At 36.6% G+C, this 16,514-nt stretch overlaps 4 protein-coding genes across 4 annotated transcripts; 1 reads left to right on the top strand and 3 right to left on the bottom strand.

Moving 5' to 3' along the window:
* The first annotated feature begins 714 nt into the window (after window positions 1-714).
* Window positions 715-4,488, top strand: LOC107875247 (RNA demethylase ALKBH10B). Its single transcript, XM_016721873.2, has 7 exons — window positions 715-1,542; window positions 2,092-2,219; window positions 2,325-2,442; window positions 2,867-2,977; window positions 3,118-3,233; window positions 3,328-3,482; window positions 3,665-4,488. The coding sequence occupies exons 1-7, from the start codon at window positions 1,056-1,058 to the stop codon at window positions 4,128-4,130; spliced, it is 1,581 nt and encodes a 526-aa protein (XP_016577359.1). The 5' UTR covers window positions 715-1,055; the 3' UTR covers window positions 4,131-4,488.
* A 408-nt stretch (window positions 4,489-4,896) lies between these two features.
* LOC107875246 (auxin-binding protein T92) lies at window positions 4,897-7,792 on the bottom strand. Its single transcript, XM_016721872.2, has 5 exons — window positions 7,586-7,792; window positions 7,134-7,240; window positions 6,751-6,954; window positions 6,060-6,127; window positions 4,897-5,342 (listed from the first exon to the last, which is right to left on the bottom strand). The coding sequence occupies exons 1-5, from the start codon at window positions 7,650-7,652 to the stop codon at window positions 5,231-5,233; spliced, it is 558 nt and encodes a 185-aa protein (XP_016577358.1). The 5' UTR covers window positions 7,653-7,792; the 3' UTR covers window positions 4,897-5,230.
* Window positions 7,793-11,117: 3,325 nt separating this feature from the next.
* Window positions 11,118-12,399, bottom strand: LOC107875245 (methyl-CpG-binding domain-containing protein 4). The gene is made up of 2 exons (XM_016721871.2): window positions 11,982-12,399; window positions 11,118-11,828 (listed from the first exon to the last, which is right to left on the bottom strand). Exons 1-2 carry the CDS (start codon window positions 12,009-12,011, stop codon window positions 11,337-11,339), a joined length of 522 nt encoding a protein of 173 aa, XP_016577357.1. The 5' UTR covers window positions 12,012-12,399; the 3' UTR covers window positions 11,118-11,336.
* Window positions 12,400-14,766: 2,367 nt separating this feature from the next.
* LOC107873765 (methyl-CpG-binding domain-containing protein 4-like) lies at window positions 14,767-15,550 on the bottom strand. The gene is made up of 2 exons (XM_016720710.1): window positions 15,371-15,550; window positions 14,767-15,273 (listed from the first exon to the last, which is right to left on the bottom strand). The coding sequence occupies exons 1-2, from the start codon at window positions 15,548-15,550 to the stop codon at window positions 14,767-14,769; spliced, it is 687 nt and encodes a 228-aa protein (XP_016576196.1).
* Window positions 15,551-16,514: the final 964 nt, after the last annotated feature.

Raw genomic sequence — 16,514 nt, 5'->3', positions numbered from 1 at the left:
TTTAAATATATCTTCTTGCGATTTCCATTTTCTCTATAAAATCAATTATTTCCTTTAATAAATTAAATTGACAATCTCGTTCGTCGGTACCATTCTTCTTTTTTTCTTTTGCTTTTTACCATCTATTGTATCCCTAGCTACAGTGGAAACAACTTTACTATAGAAGTGAATATTGAAAATAACCATGCAAAAACTTCATTTGCTAAATTGAAGGATTATTGATAGAATTTCAACATGTTCTTTATCTTATGCAGATTTTACTTCCGGGCAGACGAATCAGATCCTCGCAAACTAACACTAATTTTTTTTATTAGAAGTTGAAAAAGATTTATACTCCTTGCTTGTTACTAATCATTTAGCTTTTCAATGAACCAGATGTGTTTCATGTGCTATATATATCCAACTTTATTATTTTTTACTTTTTAATTTCTCCATTATGACACCTTTTTTTTTTCTTTTCTAAATGTAAAATAATCACCTTTTCCGTCGTTAAACGACCACCACCAGCCAGCCAGCCAGCCAGCCAGCCAGCCTTGCTTTATTTCTTTTCCATTCATTTTTAAAAAAGAAAATGGCCTTGCGGAAACAGTAAGTGACAAAAAAAATTATATGCATTGATATTCTGTGGTTTTTTATAAGTTGAGGTATAACATATGATATTTAACATACTAATTCAGAAATAAAATTACAACCTTCCATATACAGTACTATATATTTTAAAATTCGTTTTTCACATAGTGACCCCTGGGCGCATGCTGTACGGAGTGTTAGCATTGTAAAAGTCACCATTAACGTTCCTTTAAATAGTACTCAAAAACCTCTCTCTTTTATTCATCATTCTGTTCTGTTTTTCTTTCTTCTTTTTTTGGTACATTTTCTCCTTTTTGCTAAACAAGAAAATTCTCGCCGGAATTATCGGCCGACACGTAACCATTTCTCCGAATCCGACGTACCAATTCGAAACATTCAAACTAAATATTAAGAGCTTTTGCAAAAATTCTTCATATTTTGACTAAGTTGATTGGTTGCTTTTTTGTCCGTGCTGTTTATTAGAGATGCCGCCAGCTGCCGCAGTTGTTGGACACCACCGTGTAGTACCGTTGGGACCCACTCCGGTGGTGCAACCACCACCCCCGACCACCATGGTGTCGGAGACATTTGCTAAGGACGCAATATTAGCGTGGTTCAGGGGAGAGTTTGCTGCAGCAAATGCCATTATAGATGCGCTTTGTAACCATATAACTCAGCTTGAAGGTGGGGGATCGGAGTATGAATCGGTATTTGCAGCCATTCATCGCCGGAGGCTTAACTGGATCCCAATTCTTCAGATGCAGAAGTACTGTTCCATTGCCGAGGTTACACTCGATCTAAAGAAAGTCGCTGAGATAAAGATGAAGGAGAAAGAGGAGGAGTTTACAGTATCGAAAGAGTGCGATACACAAGTGAACGAGACAAGTAGTCATTCAGTGGAGAGCTACGAAAATGGAGGAAGCGAGTTGGTGTATGGAGATGATTCTCCTGAAAGTGAGATAACTGATACAGGTAAGTAGCATTAATTATAGTATACTATTCTGATGATATTCACCATAAAAAGAGCTTAAATTCCGTATAGAATTTCATATAGTTCTATGAAAGAGTTTTGGCTTAATTAACATCTAACTCATCCTAGAAGAAAGTGAACAATGTTCACGAAACAACGTATGATTGATTATAAATGTTGATTAATCTGTGTGTTTATGTATGTAGTTGTCGTACAAATGTTGATTAAGGAAAAAGACCTACTATAAGTTGATCGTCAGATAAAATTTGTCTACAGTAATAAATAATCGGCCAAACAAAGTTGACCGATTGATTAAAGTTCTCATTTTTCTCCTCCTTGAATGAAGGTGAATTCGTCAAGTGAAGCTAGTTGAATTTACTTAGAATTTAGATATTGAATAGTTAATAGCTTTGCTATTTCCTGTCCTCTCTGTTTCACTTCCCGTTGTAATTGGGTCTGAGAAGTATTGGATTAACTAATAACATTGTAATAGGATTACAGTCGTTCTGAATGAAAGTACTTGTATGTTTTTTTTTTTTCGTATTTTACAGGACCCTTAATACAACCTGTGCTAGAAAGTGTTGAATTCTGCTCAAACCATGAGGACTGTGAGGCAAGGAATGCCCACATCAAGATGACAAAGGGGTTTGTGTCGAAAGAGCCAGTCAAAGGGCATATGGTGAGACCCCATTCCTCAATTGCAGTTTAATTACATGCTTTATGTATATTCAATGTTGATCCATGTTGTGAAGGTCTTAAAGCTTCAATAATCTGTGACTGGCAGGTGAATGTAGTACGAGGTTTGAAGTTATACGAGGACATATTTACTCCAAATGAAATCTCTAAACTAAATGGTTTAGTGAACGAACTTCGTGTTGCTGGCCAGAACGGTGCTCTCTCAGGTGGATCCTGTGATTCGTGGCACTTTTATAGTTAGTGTTGTTTCGTTTTTGAGGCGAAGTTTTGCTCGAGCAGGTTTGGGAATTGATTTGCTTTGTGACTCATTATAGCAACCTTAGCTTAATGTGATAGGCTTTTCCATAATTCCTTCTTCTGATTGAAAATTTTGTACACATGTAAGCAGGAAACTATTGTTCCATCCTTGGTGCTTGGGGTCTATGCCGATTACCACTCTTTTCCTTATATTTTAAACTAAACAGTCACCAAATGCTGGATACAATGTTCTATTATGTAGTTTTTGTTGACATTATACTTCTTAAGTGAAAGTGAAAGAAGCTCTTTACTACAGTAATTCTGTCAGTTTTCTTCAAAATCACCTGTTTATCTTCGATATCCACCCTGAATTGCTTTTGACTGCCTCTTTAGGTGAAACTTTTATTTTATTCAACCAGCAAGTGAAGGGAAACAAAAGAGAGATGATTCAGCTTGGGACCCCAATATTCGGACATGTTAAAGAGGAGGCCTTGTGTCAAAAGAGTAAGAGAAAGCTGTGCCTTTATGCATATCTATGTTGGTTGCAACAATTGGGTTCATAAAATTTCTGAATACTTCTATATTAGTTACTATTAGCTTGTACACTTGCCTTAAAGCTTAATTGGGAAAAAATAATCCTTCAGGTAACATTGAACCCATTCCAGCTCTTCTACAAGGTGTCATAGACCACCTGATTCAGTGGAATCTCATATCAGAAAGTAGAAGACCTAACAGCTGTGTCATCAACTACTTTGATGAGGTTTATATTAATTTATGCCAGATTCATGTTGGCCTCAGTACATCTTGATTGGTAAAAAAGTGGAGCCTAAAAGGTTTTTTGATGGCTGATGTAGGGGGAGTACTCACAGCCTTTCGTGAAACCACCTCATTTGGAACAGCCAGTGTCTACACTTCTCCTCTCAGAATCAATGATGGCATTTGGTAGAGCCCTTGTAAGTGACAGTGATGGGAACTACAAAGGATCATTCAAGCTTTCTCTAAAAGAAGGGTAATGTGTATTCACAAATTTGATTTTCCTGTCTTTGTCGTTAACATATGGAAGATTGCAGTTCTTCCATTTCCCGATGAAAGAAAGACCATGCTAGTGTTATTTCAGTCTGCTAAAAATTTCATCATCTAATGGCGATTCTTCTTATGGTGACATTCTCCATTTCGTTCTATATTTGGCAGGTCCCTATTAGTCATGAGAGGAAACAGTGCAGACATTGCCAGACATGCCCTGTGCTCATCAGCTAGCAAAAGATTTGTTATTACATTCTTCAAAGTAATAACAGAGATGAATAGTTTCGTCTCAGATCAAATCCCCCCTCTGACTAAAGCAATGACCTTATGGCAACCTGGTGTCCCAACACGCTGTTCAACTGCAGATGGAGCAGCTAATGGTTATAAGATAATGGATGCGATACCTAAATGGGGTTTGCTTCGAGCTCCAGAAGTTATGCTAGATCCTGTGCGACCAATGATTCTAAGCCCCCGAAGGATTCCAACTGGTGGTACTGGTGTCTTTCTTCCATTGTCAAGAAAACCTGCAAAACATGTTCCACCACGTGCCCAGAAAAGGAGGTTTCTTGAGCTACCTTCCCCTTGGGACTCGCCTAAGTCAGAGAGCAGTTCAGAAGCAAGTATGGAAGTTTAGACCGAGTAAGATCGGAGACATTCCCTAAAACACCACTAGTGTTGCATTCAAGAGTTATCCAACATCCCTTGCGCATTGCTTCTTCTCTACCACGAGTATGAATCTTCTGCGTCTTTTTACTTCCTCCAAAGATTTTCCATTTTTTACTCAGGTGTTGGCTGATATACCTTTTACAGTTTACTTATGCTAACCATGAGAGGCTTTAGATAATTTGAGTTTAGTCAATTGAGTGTATTTATCCTTTACAGAATGCTGAATTTTTACTTTTTCGATCAATCTCTTCAAGGATGGTACAGGTTGATTTTGATGTAATTACATTCTATTTCTCTTCTTTATATATTTTTTCCATGGTTGAGTGCTTACAGTTTTAAATGCTTTGTATTTGAATTTTATTGACGAATTTCAGCCTCAGGATGAATTTACTTTTTCCATCTTCAGTTGGAATATCACTTGTGCGTACCTTGAAATTCCCCAATGTTTTGGTCGATTCAAAAACGCATTTTTAGTGAATGACCAGGGATATTCGGTTTTAATTCTCTCAAATTCTATGTTATAACTATTTTGATTGCAGAAACTGGAGCTATCTGCTATTCATCTGGTGATGATTATTAAGCTACAGCATTTCCAAAATATTGTTAACTAGACTAACTGACGAGAATAAAGATGGTATCGTTTTGCTCTAAAATATAGGAGAGTACTGACTACTGATTGTGGAAACAATTGTTAAAATGATTTTGTACTCTTAAACTCCAGCTAGTCAATCGAATTGCAAGACAAAAAAGAAACACATTAATGATGATCTACGTATTCAAACGTAGATGGATAATCTGATATACAGAGGATAATGGAGTACGTAGGATTAATCTTCATTACACACAGTACAAGAGTATTAATACAATAACAGCAACCGGGATACATTTGGAAGAAATCATATATTACTAGTAGCTAATTAAACTAGAGCTCTCCTAAAGAAAAAGCATGCCAAATAAGTTTCACCTGAAACCGGTTACATTGCTCTTGGATGAGTCGATGTTTGATATCTTATAGAAACATATCAAACACCATGCTTATGTAGTTAACTGCATTGCCTATTTTACTGGCTAAAGCTCGTCTTTGCTAGATGATGTTGTCTGATAACATTCCTCATCCCAGTAATACGGGAACTTCAATTTGGAAGCTGTATGTGGCACCGACCAGTCATCGTACGTAAACCTGAAAAGGAAGTGCAGAAAACAAATCTTAGTTAAGTAACAACTAGAGCGTGCATGCACAATGTGGACTTGTCGAATATTCATCAGCAATCATCACAGGCCAACCACATGAGGAAAGATGAAAAACAATATTACTAGACGTGTTCATATTTTCAGAAAGCTCTTGCGGGGTTTTATGCATCTAGTAAAGCATCATGAACTTAGAAGCACAAGCTACTTCCAAATGCACAAGGAAGGTTGATCCCAAGTGTTTCAAATGGCCAAATTAGAAGTAGTTGTTGTATGGTCCATGGTGAACTAAACTTAAATTTTTTGGTAGAATTTTTGCCAATTTAACAAGAATGGTGTCAGTAAGTCATTTTATCTCCGAAGAAACAAACTTATAGTGACCCCACCCCCTTCTCTTGTTTATTGTTTTCCTGGAAGAAGGGTTACAATGGGGTACATGTTGACAAGAACGAACATTTAAGTTTGAAAATTCTGGTAAACCAATAGAAACATATACTGCAACATAAGTGTAACTACATCAGAACAACTCCTGACTCAACTCTAATGTCGTCCAAGTGCTGGTCCTTATCAGGAGATGAAAGTGATATGGAGTCTTTCCCCATTGGTAAAAGGTTAACAGGTTAACAAAAAATATTATACATGGACAAAATGATATATGATAATCTGTGTGATGGAATATGGAAGTTGTTGTTCAACATAGGTTACTTACACTTTCACTGGGGGACGAGATATAACAACTAAAACCTGTAGATCTTCATGTTCATCAGTGTTCCATACCTGTGTAATAAAAGTAAAGCACACTTCCAGTCACATGTGCATAGAGATGGAAATTAATTTGAGAAGTTGTAATTCAATAGACCTAGCAAAAGCAGCACTAGTATAGGTCTTTAAACATGATATAATAACAGTTTAGATCCGAAGAAGACAAATTAATTGAAGGCATGCCTGTAGGATCAAAAATTCAAACTACTTGGGCTTTTGCCATGATAGATCCTACTGCACGAAGAAGTATAGTAGACCAATCATCAGACTCATCACCACAAACAGAAAAAGCATGGAACGATGAAGAAAAGCAAGTATATTAGCCAAGAAGGGGATAGATCATATCTCACACATAAACAAATAATGAATTGGAGACCAAGAATTCCCTAGAAACCTCGTAAATTATTGACCGACTTAAAATCCTCCCATAATTAGTATGTTAGCTGATTGATTACGATTCATGAAGTAAAAATTAGAATCCTTGTGAGTATTTGTATCTACAAAACTAGATGCAACATTAAGAATGTATCAGCTCGGGGTTTTCTTTATCAAGTTATTGATCACCTATTTGCATCCTGCAAGAATATTTCTAATCGCAAATAAGATAGAGGAAAAAGAGTTCAAGGCAGACTGTATACCTGGTGCGCATCATTAACGGGGACATGGAAAGTGCTATTAGGGAAAATATGAAACTCCTGCGGGTTCCCTGGGTACTTTGAATGTGAACTAGGAGCGAGATAGAGAGTGCCTTGACCCTTCAAGACGACAAAAACTTCTTCACATGAGTGCCTGTGGATTGGTGTGCTAGATCCGGGAGCAAACGTTTGAAGCCACACCTCTATCTATAAATGAAACGACAGGGATGAAACCAAATAGTCAATATTCACAATCAATCAACTTCTTTTCAATCTCAAGTAGATAAAATTGCTTGGCTATATAAATCCTTTCTATCTACATCCTATTCAGGTCAACGAAAATCGTCCACAAGTCAAAATTAAGAAACCACAAGCGAAAATAGCACCTCTTTCATGCCATGCAAGACTGAACCTGCAATTGTAGTATGAGATAAACCGGGCCTCCCGTAGTTGTTTTGTGGAAGCTCACTGATATTTCTCACGAGTGGTAATCCTGCATAACAAGGAAAACTATAGCTTCTGAATTTTAATGAGAATTTTTCTCATAACAACAGCCAGCCAAATAGAAACGTCTCATACACCTTTCAACTAAAATTCCCAAACATTCTCAAAATAATTCAGCATGCATATCAACAGTCATTGGAACTATAACTTGTTTCTTCCTGAACTAAAATGGCAACAAATAATCCGAATCAGCTTCTAAGATGCCCAAATTCTCCACTTACATTACTATAGAAATTTCATCTAAACTGAAGTTTAACTAAGCGAGAACGCAATACTATCAAAATTTGCCTACTTATTACAACTTGCGGAAGCGGGAAATGAAGAGAAAACTTGCCATTAATTGAGCAGTGAGAAGCTTCGGCCGTGGCGAACCACAAAAGAGCAACTAGTATGAACAGCATTCTGCCACTATCACTCTCAGAAAATGATTGTACCGTCGTTTGGAGATGACTTGGAGAAAGATCGAGTGGTGAAAAAGAAAGAAAGAAAGAAAGAAAGAAGAGGTGAGAAATGGGCCGCTCGACCAGTCATGGACTGGACCACAACACTGGGCTTTTTACAGTACCTGTGTGAAATAACATACTCATTTACGAAAATGTCCCTTTTGTAGGCTCCACTTACATTTTGGTTATTGTTAAGTGTAAATATAGCTTCTAGAAAATTAACTTTTCAGATAACAATAGCCTCGACAATAACATGGGTTCGTATAATTTTTAACCATATAGATAAAATATTAGATCATCGTCTAACATTTATAATAACTATTGAAATTTACGACTATAATTTAATATTTCCTCAAAAGATTTTCAGTTTGGTCAAAAAGAAATTTTGAATCGTTAACTAAAAGGTTCATTAGTTTCAAGAGAAAAAAAAAGGATTATTTATTAAATAATTATCATTAAAAGACGGAGATTAAAAAAAATACGAAAATAGTACTCCAATGGGATTTGGAAGATCAAGGTGGGGATACTTAATTTAATTTAATTTTTTTAAGGTAATAGGACGGTGATTACTTAATTTAATTTAATTTTTGTAAGGTAATAAGACGGTGATTCTTTTATTGTTTTAGAAAATAATCCGTTTAAGAATAGTGTAGTCAAAGAATTGTTTTATATCCCCAAACACGTAAAAGTGTCAGGCACTTATCTTGATTTCATTCATTGACTTGAGAAAAAAAAAAAAAGTACTAAATTTTAGAGCATCATGAGAATTGTTATTTTTATTGAAAGATTGATAACTACTAAATGCCACAATATATTTTGGACGCAGCATGATGAAATAACAGAAAATTATTAAAGTTTCCTTAGGTGAATGATGGTTTGCTCAGAGCTTTCATCTTAGCCAAGTACGTAATAAGTAGTATATTGCTTTCTTCTCTTCAAAGATGAACTTGCATTGACATGACAAACGATGAATCAAGATGGTACAGGGCGGAAGGGGTTGCAGGGTTCGCCTTCACTGAAAAATTAAATTGCATATACAAAGTCAAAAGTACTTTTAATTGTTCGTGTGGCATTCAATCCAGAGACGAAGGTACGGTAAGGTGTGAGTCCTTGGGTCACTAAATCATCATCAGTAACAAGTTTTCCAGGCTGCTCAAAGTGAAAAGGCAAGAGAATGTAGTGGTTTGGAGATAATCCTCCATGGAAAGTGACTCTTAAAATTCTGAAATTTTGATTTCAGATGAATTGACGAGGATGAAACCTGATCTAGATACGGGGACGAAAGATCATCCCATGCCTGCTTGGAAGTGTCGCAAGCACAATTGTGAGGTCAGTTAAGAACTAGGGGAGAGAGAGTGGCGTTGATCAAACTGAGAGTTATAGTGTCGCATTGAATCCATAAGTGACACTCATCATTGGTTGATAATGGGCAAGGAACAGAGCCATTAAGCAAGGGAGGAAGGCTGTGGCTTTTTAGAACAGCAAGAAAAACCTTCCTCCATGTAAGATATGTCAACTCGATGGGTATGGGTACAAAATCTTTAAAATTTGAAATAGTTGAAGGAGGATTTGGAAGACCCAAAGAGGATTGAGAGGAGATGACTTAAGTAAGAAGTAGTTTGAGAAACCACAGTGCTCTTAATACCAAGTTGAAGTTTAAGATGCAGAAAACTATTGCCAAGAACAACAAAGGCGGCCTGCATGAATAAAAAAGGCGAGAATGTGTGCTATTTATAAGTCAAGGTAAAAGTACGAAACTGACTGAAAGTATACAACTAACTACAACATGACTAACATCCATAGTAGATGTTTAACCCCCTTGGCTTCCCTGTGTCATTTTTAATATTTTGAATCCCCCTTACTGGAAATCCTGGTTCCACCACTGAGAGGGAAACCATGAAAGAAGAACATAAAATATGGTTCTCCCTCTGGCATATCAATCTCCTTAGTTGGTGATTCAATGAGGGAATACTTAAAATATCAAAATAACGTTCATAAGGTGATTTTAATCTATAAGTATGACAACAGCTTTCTCACCCACTCATTATCCTAATGTGTACTATTACTTCTGCAATCTTTACATGTTTACATTCATTATCGCTGTTCCTCTGAGGGTAAGAAATGGGCATGGAAGATTTGACATGACAGCGTATTTATGGATTTAAAGAGATAAGATTGCAAGTGAAGAAGATGAAGTGTGAGATGCTTAAACTTGCAAGAATATGCTTCATAGTATGTAGTATAAGCACTGCCACTGAGACTCACCAAATAACAAAAAATGAAGACAACGCAGGTGATGATTCATTGTTTGTATGAAGTAATTTGTTCATTGCTGGCATCAAGAACATGCAGTAGTACAAAAGATAATACAACAAAACTGTGTTGGTTCTAAATACAAAAACAAGGCTGAACTATGACCAAGGAGCAGACAAAGTTTCAAAAAATTATCAGGAGCGCAGACAGGGGACAAATTGCGCCAACTGAAAAGATACAATAGGACCTAGCCTTCATAGACTAGATAGGAGTTGATACACCTCAAACATATCCTATTTCATTCTATCAAGGTGATGATTCTTTCAAACAGAAGAAAAGAAATGGCCAACCGATGGAAAAACCCATCAGCTAACCAGAACGGCTTTAGTCTAGTGGTAAAATCATGGCATTCAGGGTAGGCAGATATGACGGATTCAAGCAGTGAAACAGACCTGTTGTAAAGTGAAGCAGGGTAAAGTCCGTCTCTTCATCCACAGAGTTTGAGCCATGTGCCACTTGACCTCAGGAATTTCTCAATTACAGAAAAGAGAGCATAATGATGGTGTTTCTCAACTAGAATCTTCAGAGAACAGGCTATAAGCAAGATAGTGATTTTTTTGACAACACCCAAGATGATCCCATTCTAGTGAGTCCTCATCTGCTGAGAACTGGGATTGAAGTGTCTTTCGATAGAGACCTCAGGGAGGGGTGTATAAGAATGCTAGGCACACTAACCAGAATTGTTGTTTAATCAAGCTTACAAAAGTAGAACTATGAAAACTGCAAATTTGCAGATTGGAGAAACTGCAATCATGCACCAGATGCATTCACAAACAACGATGTATTCCTGATTTCCTCATGTCTTTCTTAGCTTTCTACAGTGTATGTGGCAGTTCTCTTTCTATATTCTCTTGCGCAAACATAGGGCCAAGTTACATCTTTCGGCCTTTTGGGTGTTCGTATATTCAATAGAGGAAGTTACATTTTGCATCAGTATATTTATGAAAACATTATGCAGGTTCAGTTTTGGCAACTGACCTTGCCAACCATTCCCATATCTTTTTAAGCTTGAACCAGGAAAGGATCATTCATAGAAACACCGACAAAAACTAGGGTAAATTCAGCACCACAACCACAACTCTATGTACAGAATCTGAAACACTAAAGTCGTAAGCGACCCCTAGAAATAGTTCGCATCTTTGATATCAAATCCTTCCCGACAAAAGGTGAACCAAGCAGTTGAGATGTTTTCCACATACATAAGAGATTTGCATACCAAAGACATTGAAAATAACATACATAGGGAATAAGTTTAACCTTCAAGCATACCAGGACACTAAATACTGCATCTACAGATCAAAACAAACAATTCGAGCTCCATCCACGCACTCATTTAGCAGTACCAGGTGCACCCTTCTTGTTAGAGTTGGCAACAACAGCAGTAGAGGGTATAGTATCATCCATAATTTTGGGGCTGACAAAACTGAAATCTGAGACTGATAAGTCACTGAACTCAGGATTATTTTGAAGAAAATTACCCACTTCAATAAGGGATCTTAGTCTCTTGCCAGTAGGAGTGACATAATAAGCATCCATTTTAGAGTAATCTCTCCTGAGATACAACTCCCTCTTAAACCCAGATGGGGTTTTAGGGAGATTAGGTTTGTCAATTGCCCAAGTTCGAGAAGAATCGTACTCGATATCAGGTGGGTCATCACAAGAACCATTAGGTTTGTTGTCACAGTTAAAGGGTTGTTCAGCAAACCTACTCCTGATTTCCTCGAACTCTTCCTGTGTTGAAAGTGTCCTCCATTTGAAGCATTTCCCACATTGTGCTGCCCAAATGCTCACTGTTGGATTCGTTGGCGCCCTTGGTGTCGTCTGTGACAAAATAAAACCCACCTCTATTATACTCTAATCAAAAGCTAACACAAAATAGCCATTGTAAAGGTAAAAATTAACCAAAAATTGATTCATAAAGACTACATGAAGTCCCAGATCTCGGTTCCAAATGTTAATTTTATTCAAACTTACCTTGGGGGGTTTTGGAGAATCTTTCGCCATTTTTTGTGCAAACAAATCGACAAGCAACTGTGTTAATTCCCAAAATGGAGAGCTGCTTTTTTATTTGGATTATTATTTATAGGGTGTGTCGCTCTAAAGGACAGGCGTGTATGGAAATTACAGAGTAGACTCCTTAATAATTTAGGATTATCAAATTTAATCCCATGTTTCCTAGCCTAGTTCAATGCTTAAAATATAGGTTACCAAATTAGTACTATTATTATTGCACTTTTGTATTACTAAAATAAACATGTGTCCAAATCATTTGACCCACACAAATTCTATTTGGAGGTTATAATTGTTTTGCCAATGATGAATTTTGTGTTATTTTTCAAAATTGTATATTGATTTTGTATCTTTTTTATATTTGGAGTTTAAAGTTTTTCTCACTTTTTTTAAGAATATTCCTTGCTTCTTTTATCTTATACATTGATATGTTCCATGTAATAATGTTGTTGTACAAAGAACCAGGGAGTAAGGAGTAATGTAACGTATCTTGTATTTATTGATATTTCGTACTTCTTATGGAATAAAAATATGCCAATTGATTACTTATAGGTAGCAAATTTTATTTTTAGTTACAAAAGCATAGCGTGTGATGTGTGAATTAAACAGACATGACGAGTTTGAACTTGATGTAGAAAAAAACATGTTGTATATAGCAAAAAAATGCATAAGATGGTGTTTCTCGATTAGAATATTCAGTGAACATACTATAAACAAGATAGCATTGTTAATCTGTTGTTTTGCTTAGGTTTTAAAAGTTATCAGTTTTACTTATCGATTATCAATTACAGACATACTAAATCATTAAACACCAGTTAAGAAATCGATTATTGATCGCTATCGGTTCAGTTATCATGCTAATCGTTAAGATCTCACACGAAAACTTTCTTACATTATAAGTATGTTTATCTGAAAAAAAAGTGAGTGCAAACAGAATGAACAGGTAGAACTAGCTCACATAAAGCAACCGACTTTAATCTAAATTTGAATAACACTTCCATCACTTTTTATCGTCACTCGATTCATTTTCTTGCTAGGATACTTCCTATATTGAAGGTAAAATTGTAATTCAATAAATTACCATAGGAGAATGGTTCACCCATTAAAAAGCTTGTCAAATAGAGAACCTAATCAATAACCCATTAACTTGGGACAGCAAACCAATAATCAAAACATTAAGCCAATAGCCCAATTATCAATTATCAATGGAACGATCGAAACTACACATATGCAGATTGGGAGAAACTGGCAGTGTATTCTTGCTTTTCTCATGTCTTTCTTAGCTTTCCACATTTGTATGTGGCTGTTCTATCTGTATTCTCTTGTGCAAACATGGGCCTTTTGTGTGTTCATATATTCTATACAGGAAGTTACATTTTACATCAGTATCTTTATGAAAACATTACTCTGGTTCAGTTCTGGTGACTGACCTTGCCAAACATTGCCATATTTTTTTTAAGCTTGAACCAGAATTCAAGAAAGGATCATTCATACAAACTCCGGGCTCTGAACTAGTACATATACGGTAGAAATACTACGGGAGGTTCAACACTACAACCACAACTGTGTGTATAAAGTCTGAAAGGTTAAACTTGTTGGACGGACCTTTTTTCCTACTAGAACCCTTAACAAAGATGTACGTATTCAACACAACACAAAATGATCATTGGCTCAAAAAAAATTACAACGACGCATAGCATACGGGCCCAAAATAAGTATAGAAAAATAAATTCCAAGTTAAAAATAGTAATAAGAAAAGTATTTAGCCAATAAAAGAAAAGGAAATCCTACTTTTATAACCGGCACCACACCCTATCAATCGGAATCGCCTCTCGCTCAGCCCATTAGAATTGTCCCTCTTATTGTCATCCCCAACCCACCGGCCTAATATCCCCTCCCACCTTTTCTTCTTCCTCCATCGTCGAAACACCACACTTCCAGGCCAACATTCTTTGGAACTCTTGTTGATACAAAACTTGTAAACAAACTTATATAAGGAATTCGGTGATTTTTCACGGAGAAGAGATAATATAATACAGGTGAATGGCTGCTAAAAACGTGGCACGCACTCAATACCAAGTGTATATCACTTATTGTGCTAAGTCGGCATGCAGATTTATTAAGGTTAGAGTGTCGAATAGAAAAAGGTGCTCATTGTCTCGTTGCATGTGTCAAAATGAAAGATGCGCACAAGTTTAGGCGGTCGCTTATGACTTTAGCCAATCTGAAATCACTTTCATAAAAGAGGTTCTAAGTTCTAAACCGTCTAACTTGTCCCTTCTCCCTTATTAACATCAGTATGAACAACTAAACAGCCATTAATAATTTTTGTACTTACTACAATATGAATCATTTCATATGATTGGGCACTATTACTCTGGTACTTTGGCATATAGACCGGTCATACTGGTATAGTCTAATCTACCTTTTGATCCACAAGGATCAGGATCAAATGAATGTGCATACTCTTTCCGACAAGCCAATATATACATAGAAAGAAAAAAGAATAGTCAAGTTACCAGCTAGAATAAAGTAATGAAGGCTAAGAGATAATTCCCTTCTTCACTTCATTAATATCAAATCAATCGTTTCTGACACAATGCGAATCGAACAGTTGAGATGTCTTTACCAGACAATAAGAAATTTGTAAACCAAAGAGAGAAAATAACTTACTTGGCGAATAAGTTGATACCTCAAGCATAACAAGACTCTATAAACTGCAACTACAGAGCAGATGAGCAATTCCAGCTCAATCCACGCACTCGTTTTGTTCGGTACTAGCTGCACCCTTGTTGCTAGAGTTGGAAAGGACAGCGTTAGAGGATGCAGCATTACGCATAACCTTGGGGGTGGTAAAGGTGAAGTCCGAGACTGATATGTCAGCAAACTCTGGATTTTGTCGAAGGAAAGCACGCACTTGTACAATGGATCTTAGTCTCTTCCCTGAAGGAGCGATATAGTAAACATCCATCTCAGAGTGATCTTGCCTCAGGTATAGCTTTCTCTTAAACCCTGATGGGGTTTTAGGCAGATTGGGCTTGTCAATTACCCAAGTCCGAGAAGAATCATACTCGATATCAGCCGGTTCATCACAAGAACCATTGGGTTTGTTGTTGCAGTGAAAAGGCTCTTCAACAAACCTTTTCCTGATTTCCTCAAACTCTTCCATTGTTGGAATCGTTCTCCATTTAAAGCACTTCCCACATTGTACAGCCCATTCGCTCACCGATATATTGCTTGCATCCCTGGACGTTCTCTGCAACAAAATAAACAAGCTCTGTTATATTCTAATCAAAAGGAACACAAAATTAACCAATCATGCTATAAAGGAAAAAGTTAAACACTATTTCTACCAAAAACTCATCTATAAAAGTGACATGCAGTTTCAGATCTCTGTTTCTATTTTTTTGCCAACTTTCAGCAAAAAATAGAAGTAGCCTTGTCGTTTCTATTAGCATCTGAAATGAGTGAATCGATAGACAACTATAAAGAAAGATCATTCGTTCGAGAGTTTTTGAAGAAACTATCGCCATTAAAATTGTGAGTGCAATCAAAATCAGGAGCTGCAATGTTCCTTGTCAAAATAAAGAACTGATTTGATTTATATAGTTTGTGCCGCCAAAAGGACCAACATGTGGAAATTACAGAGTAGGGTCCTCAACAATTTAGGATTATGTAATTTAATCCCATTTTTAATACCTAGTCAAAGCTTGATATTCATGATTATTATTGCTGTTTTGTATTACCAAAAGTGTCTTCAGATTATTTAATGCACACAAATTCTATTCGGAGGTTCTGATTGTTTTGCCAATGATGAATTTCGCGCCACCTTTTCAATTTAACGTTAGTTTTGGCGGAATAAATTGTAGTTTTCCATGCACCTATTAATTATGCACTTTCTTAAGAATAAGAATTCAGTTTTCAGAATTAGACATTTTTCATGACAATTTTTTCTCTCGCTTCGTCAATTCCTCCTCTAATTCTTTTTATCTTGGACATTAAAATGTTCATGCAAAACATAGGTGTCACGATCCGAACCGGGGCCCTGGCCGTGACGAGCATTTCCAAACTCGAAAGCCCGGAACGTCCTCTGTCTATCTGGTAATCATGCACATAATTCATATGATCAAAGTAATACGGAATAGACACAATAATACGAAAACATGGTCAACAATTTAAAACAGTTAAAGGCCTGAAAACATGTTCAACAATATTTAATAAACATATGCAACAGTCTGCAAAATCTCTACTGACATACTATCTAACATAACTGGGACAAGGCCCCCAGCAGACCAAAAACCATACTGAAATAAATACCTAAATGACTAGGCCTTCCGAAGCAAAGAAGGCTCACCAACTGAACTCTGAGACAACTATGTCTGTAGACTCTATTGAGGATCTGGTCCCCTAGACTGTGCCTCAGTACCTAGGAGGAAGGGGGGTCAGCACAATTGTACTGGCACGCGAAGCAATCCAAAATAGAGTAATTGAACATAT

The sequence above is a fragment of the Capsicum annuum genome, chromosome 6 (assembly GCF_002878395.1).
Source record: "Capsicum annuum cultivar UCD-10X-F1 chromosome 6, UCD10Xv1.1, whole genome shotgun sequence".
Taxonomy (NCBI): domain Eukaryota; kingdom Viridiplantae; phylum Streptophyta; class Magnoliopsida; order Solanales; family Solanaceae; genus Capsicum; species Capsicum annuum.
Note: the sequence above shows the minus strand (reverse complement) of the source record. Positions and strands in the feature narration are given on the sequence as shown.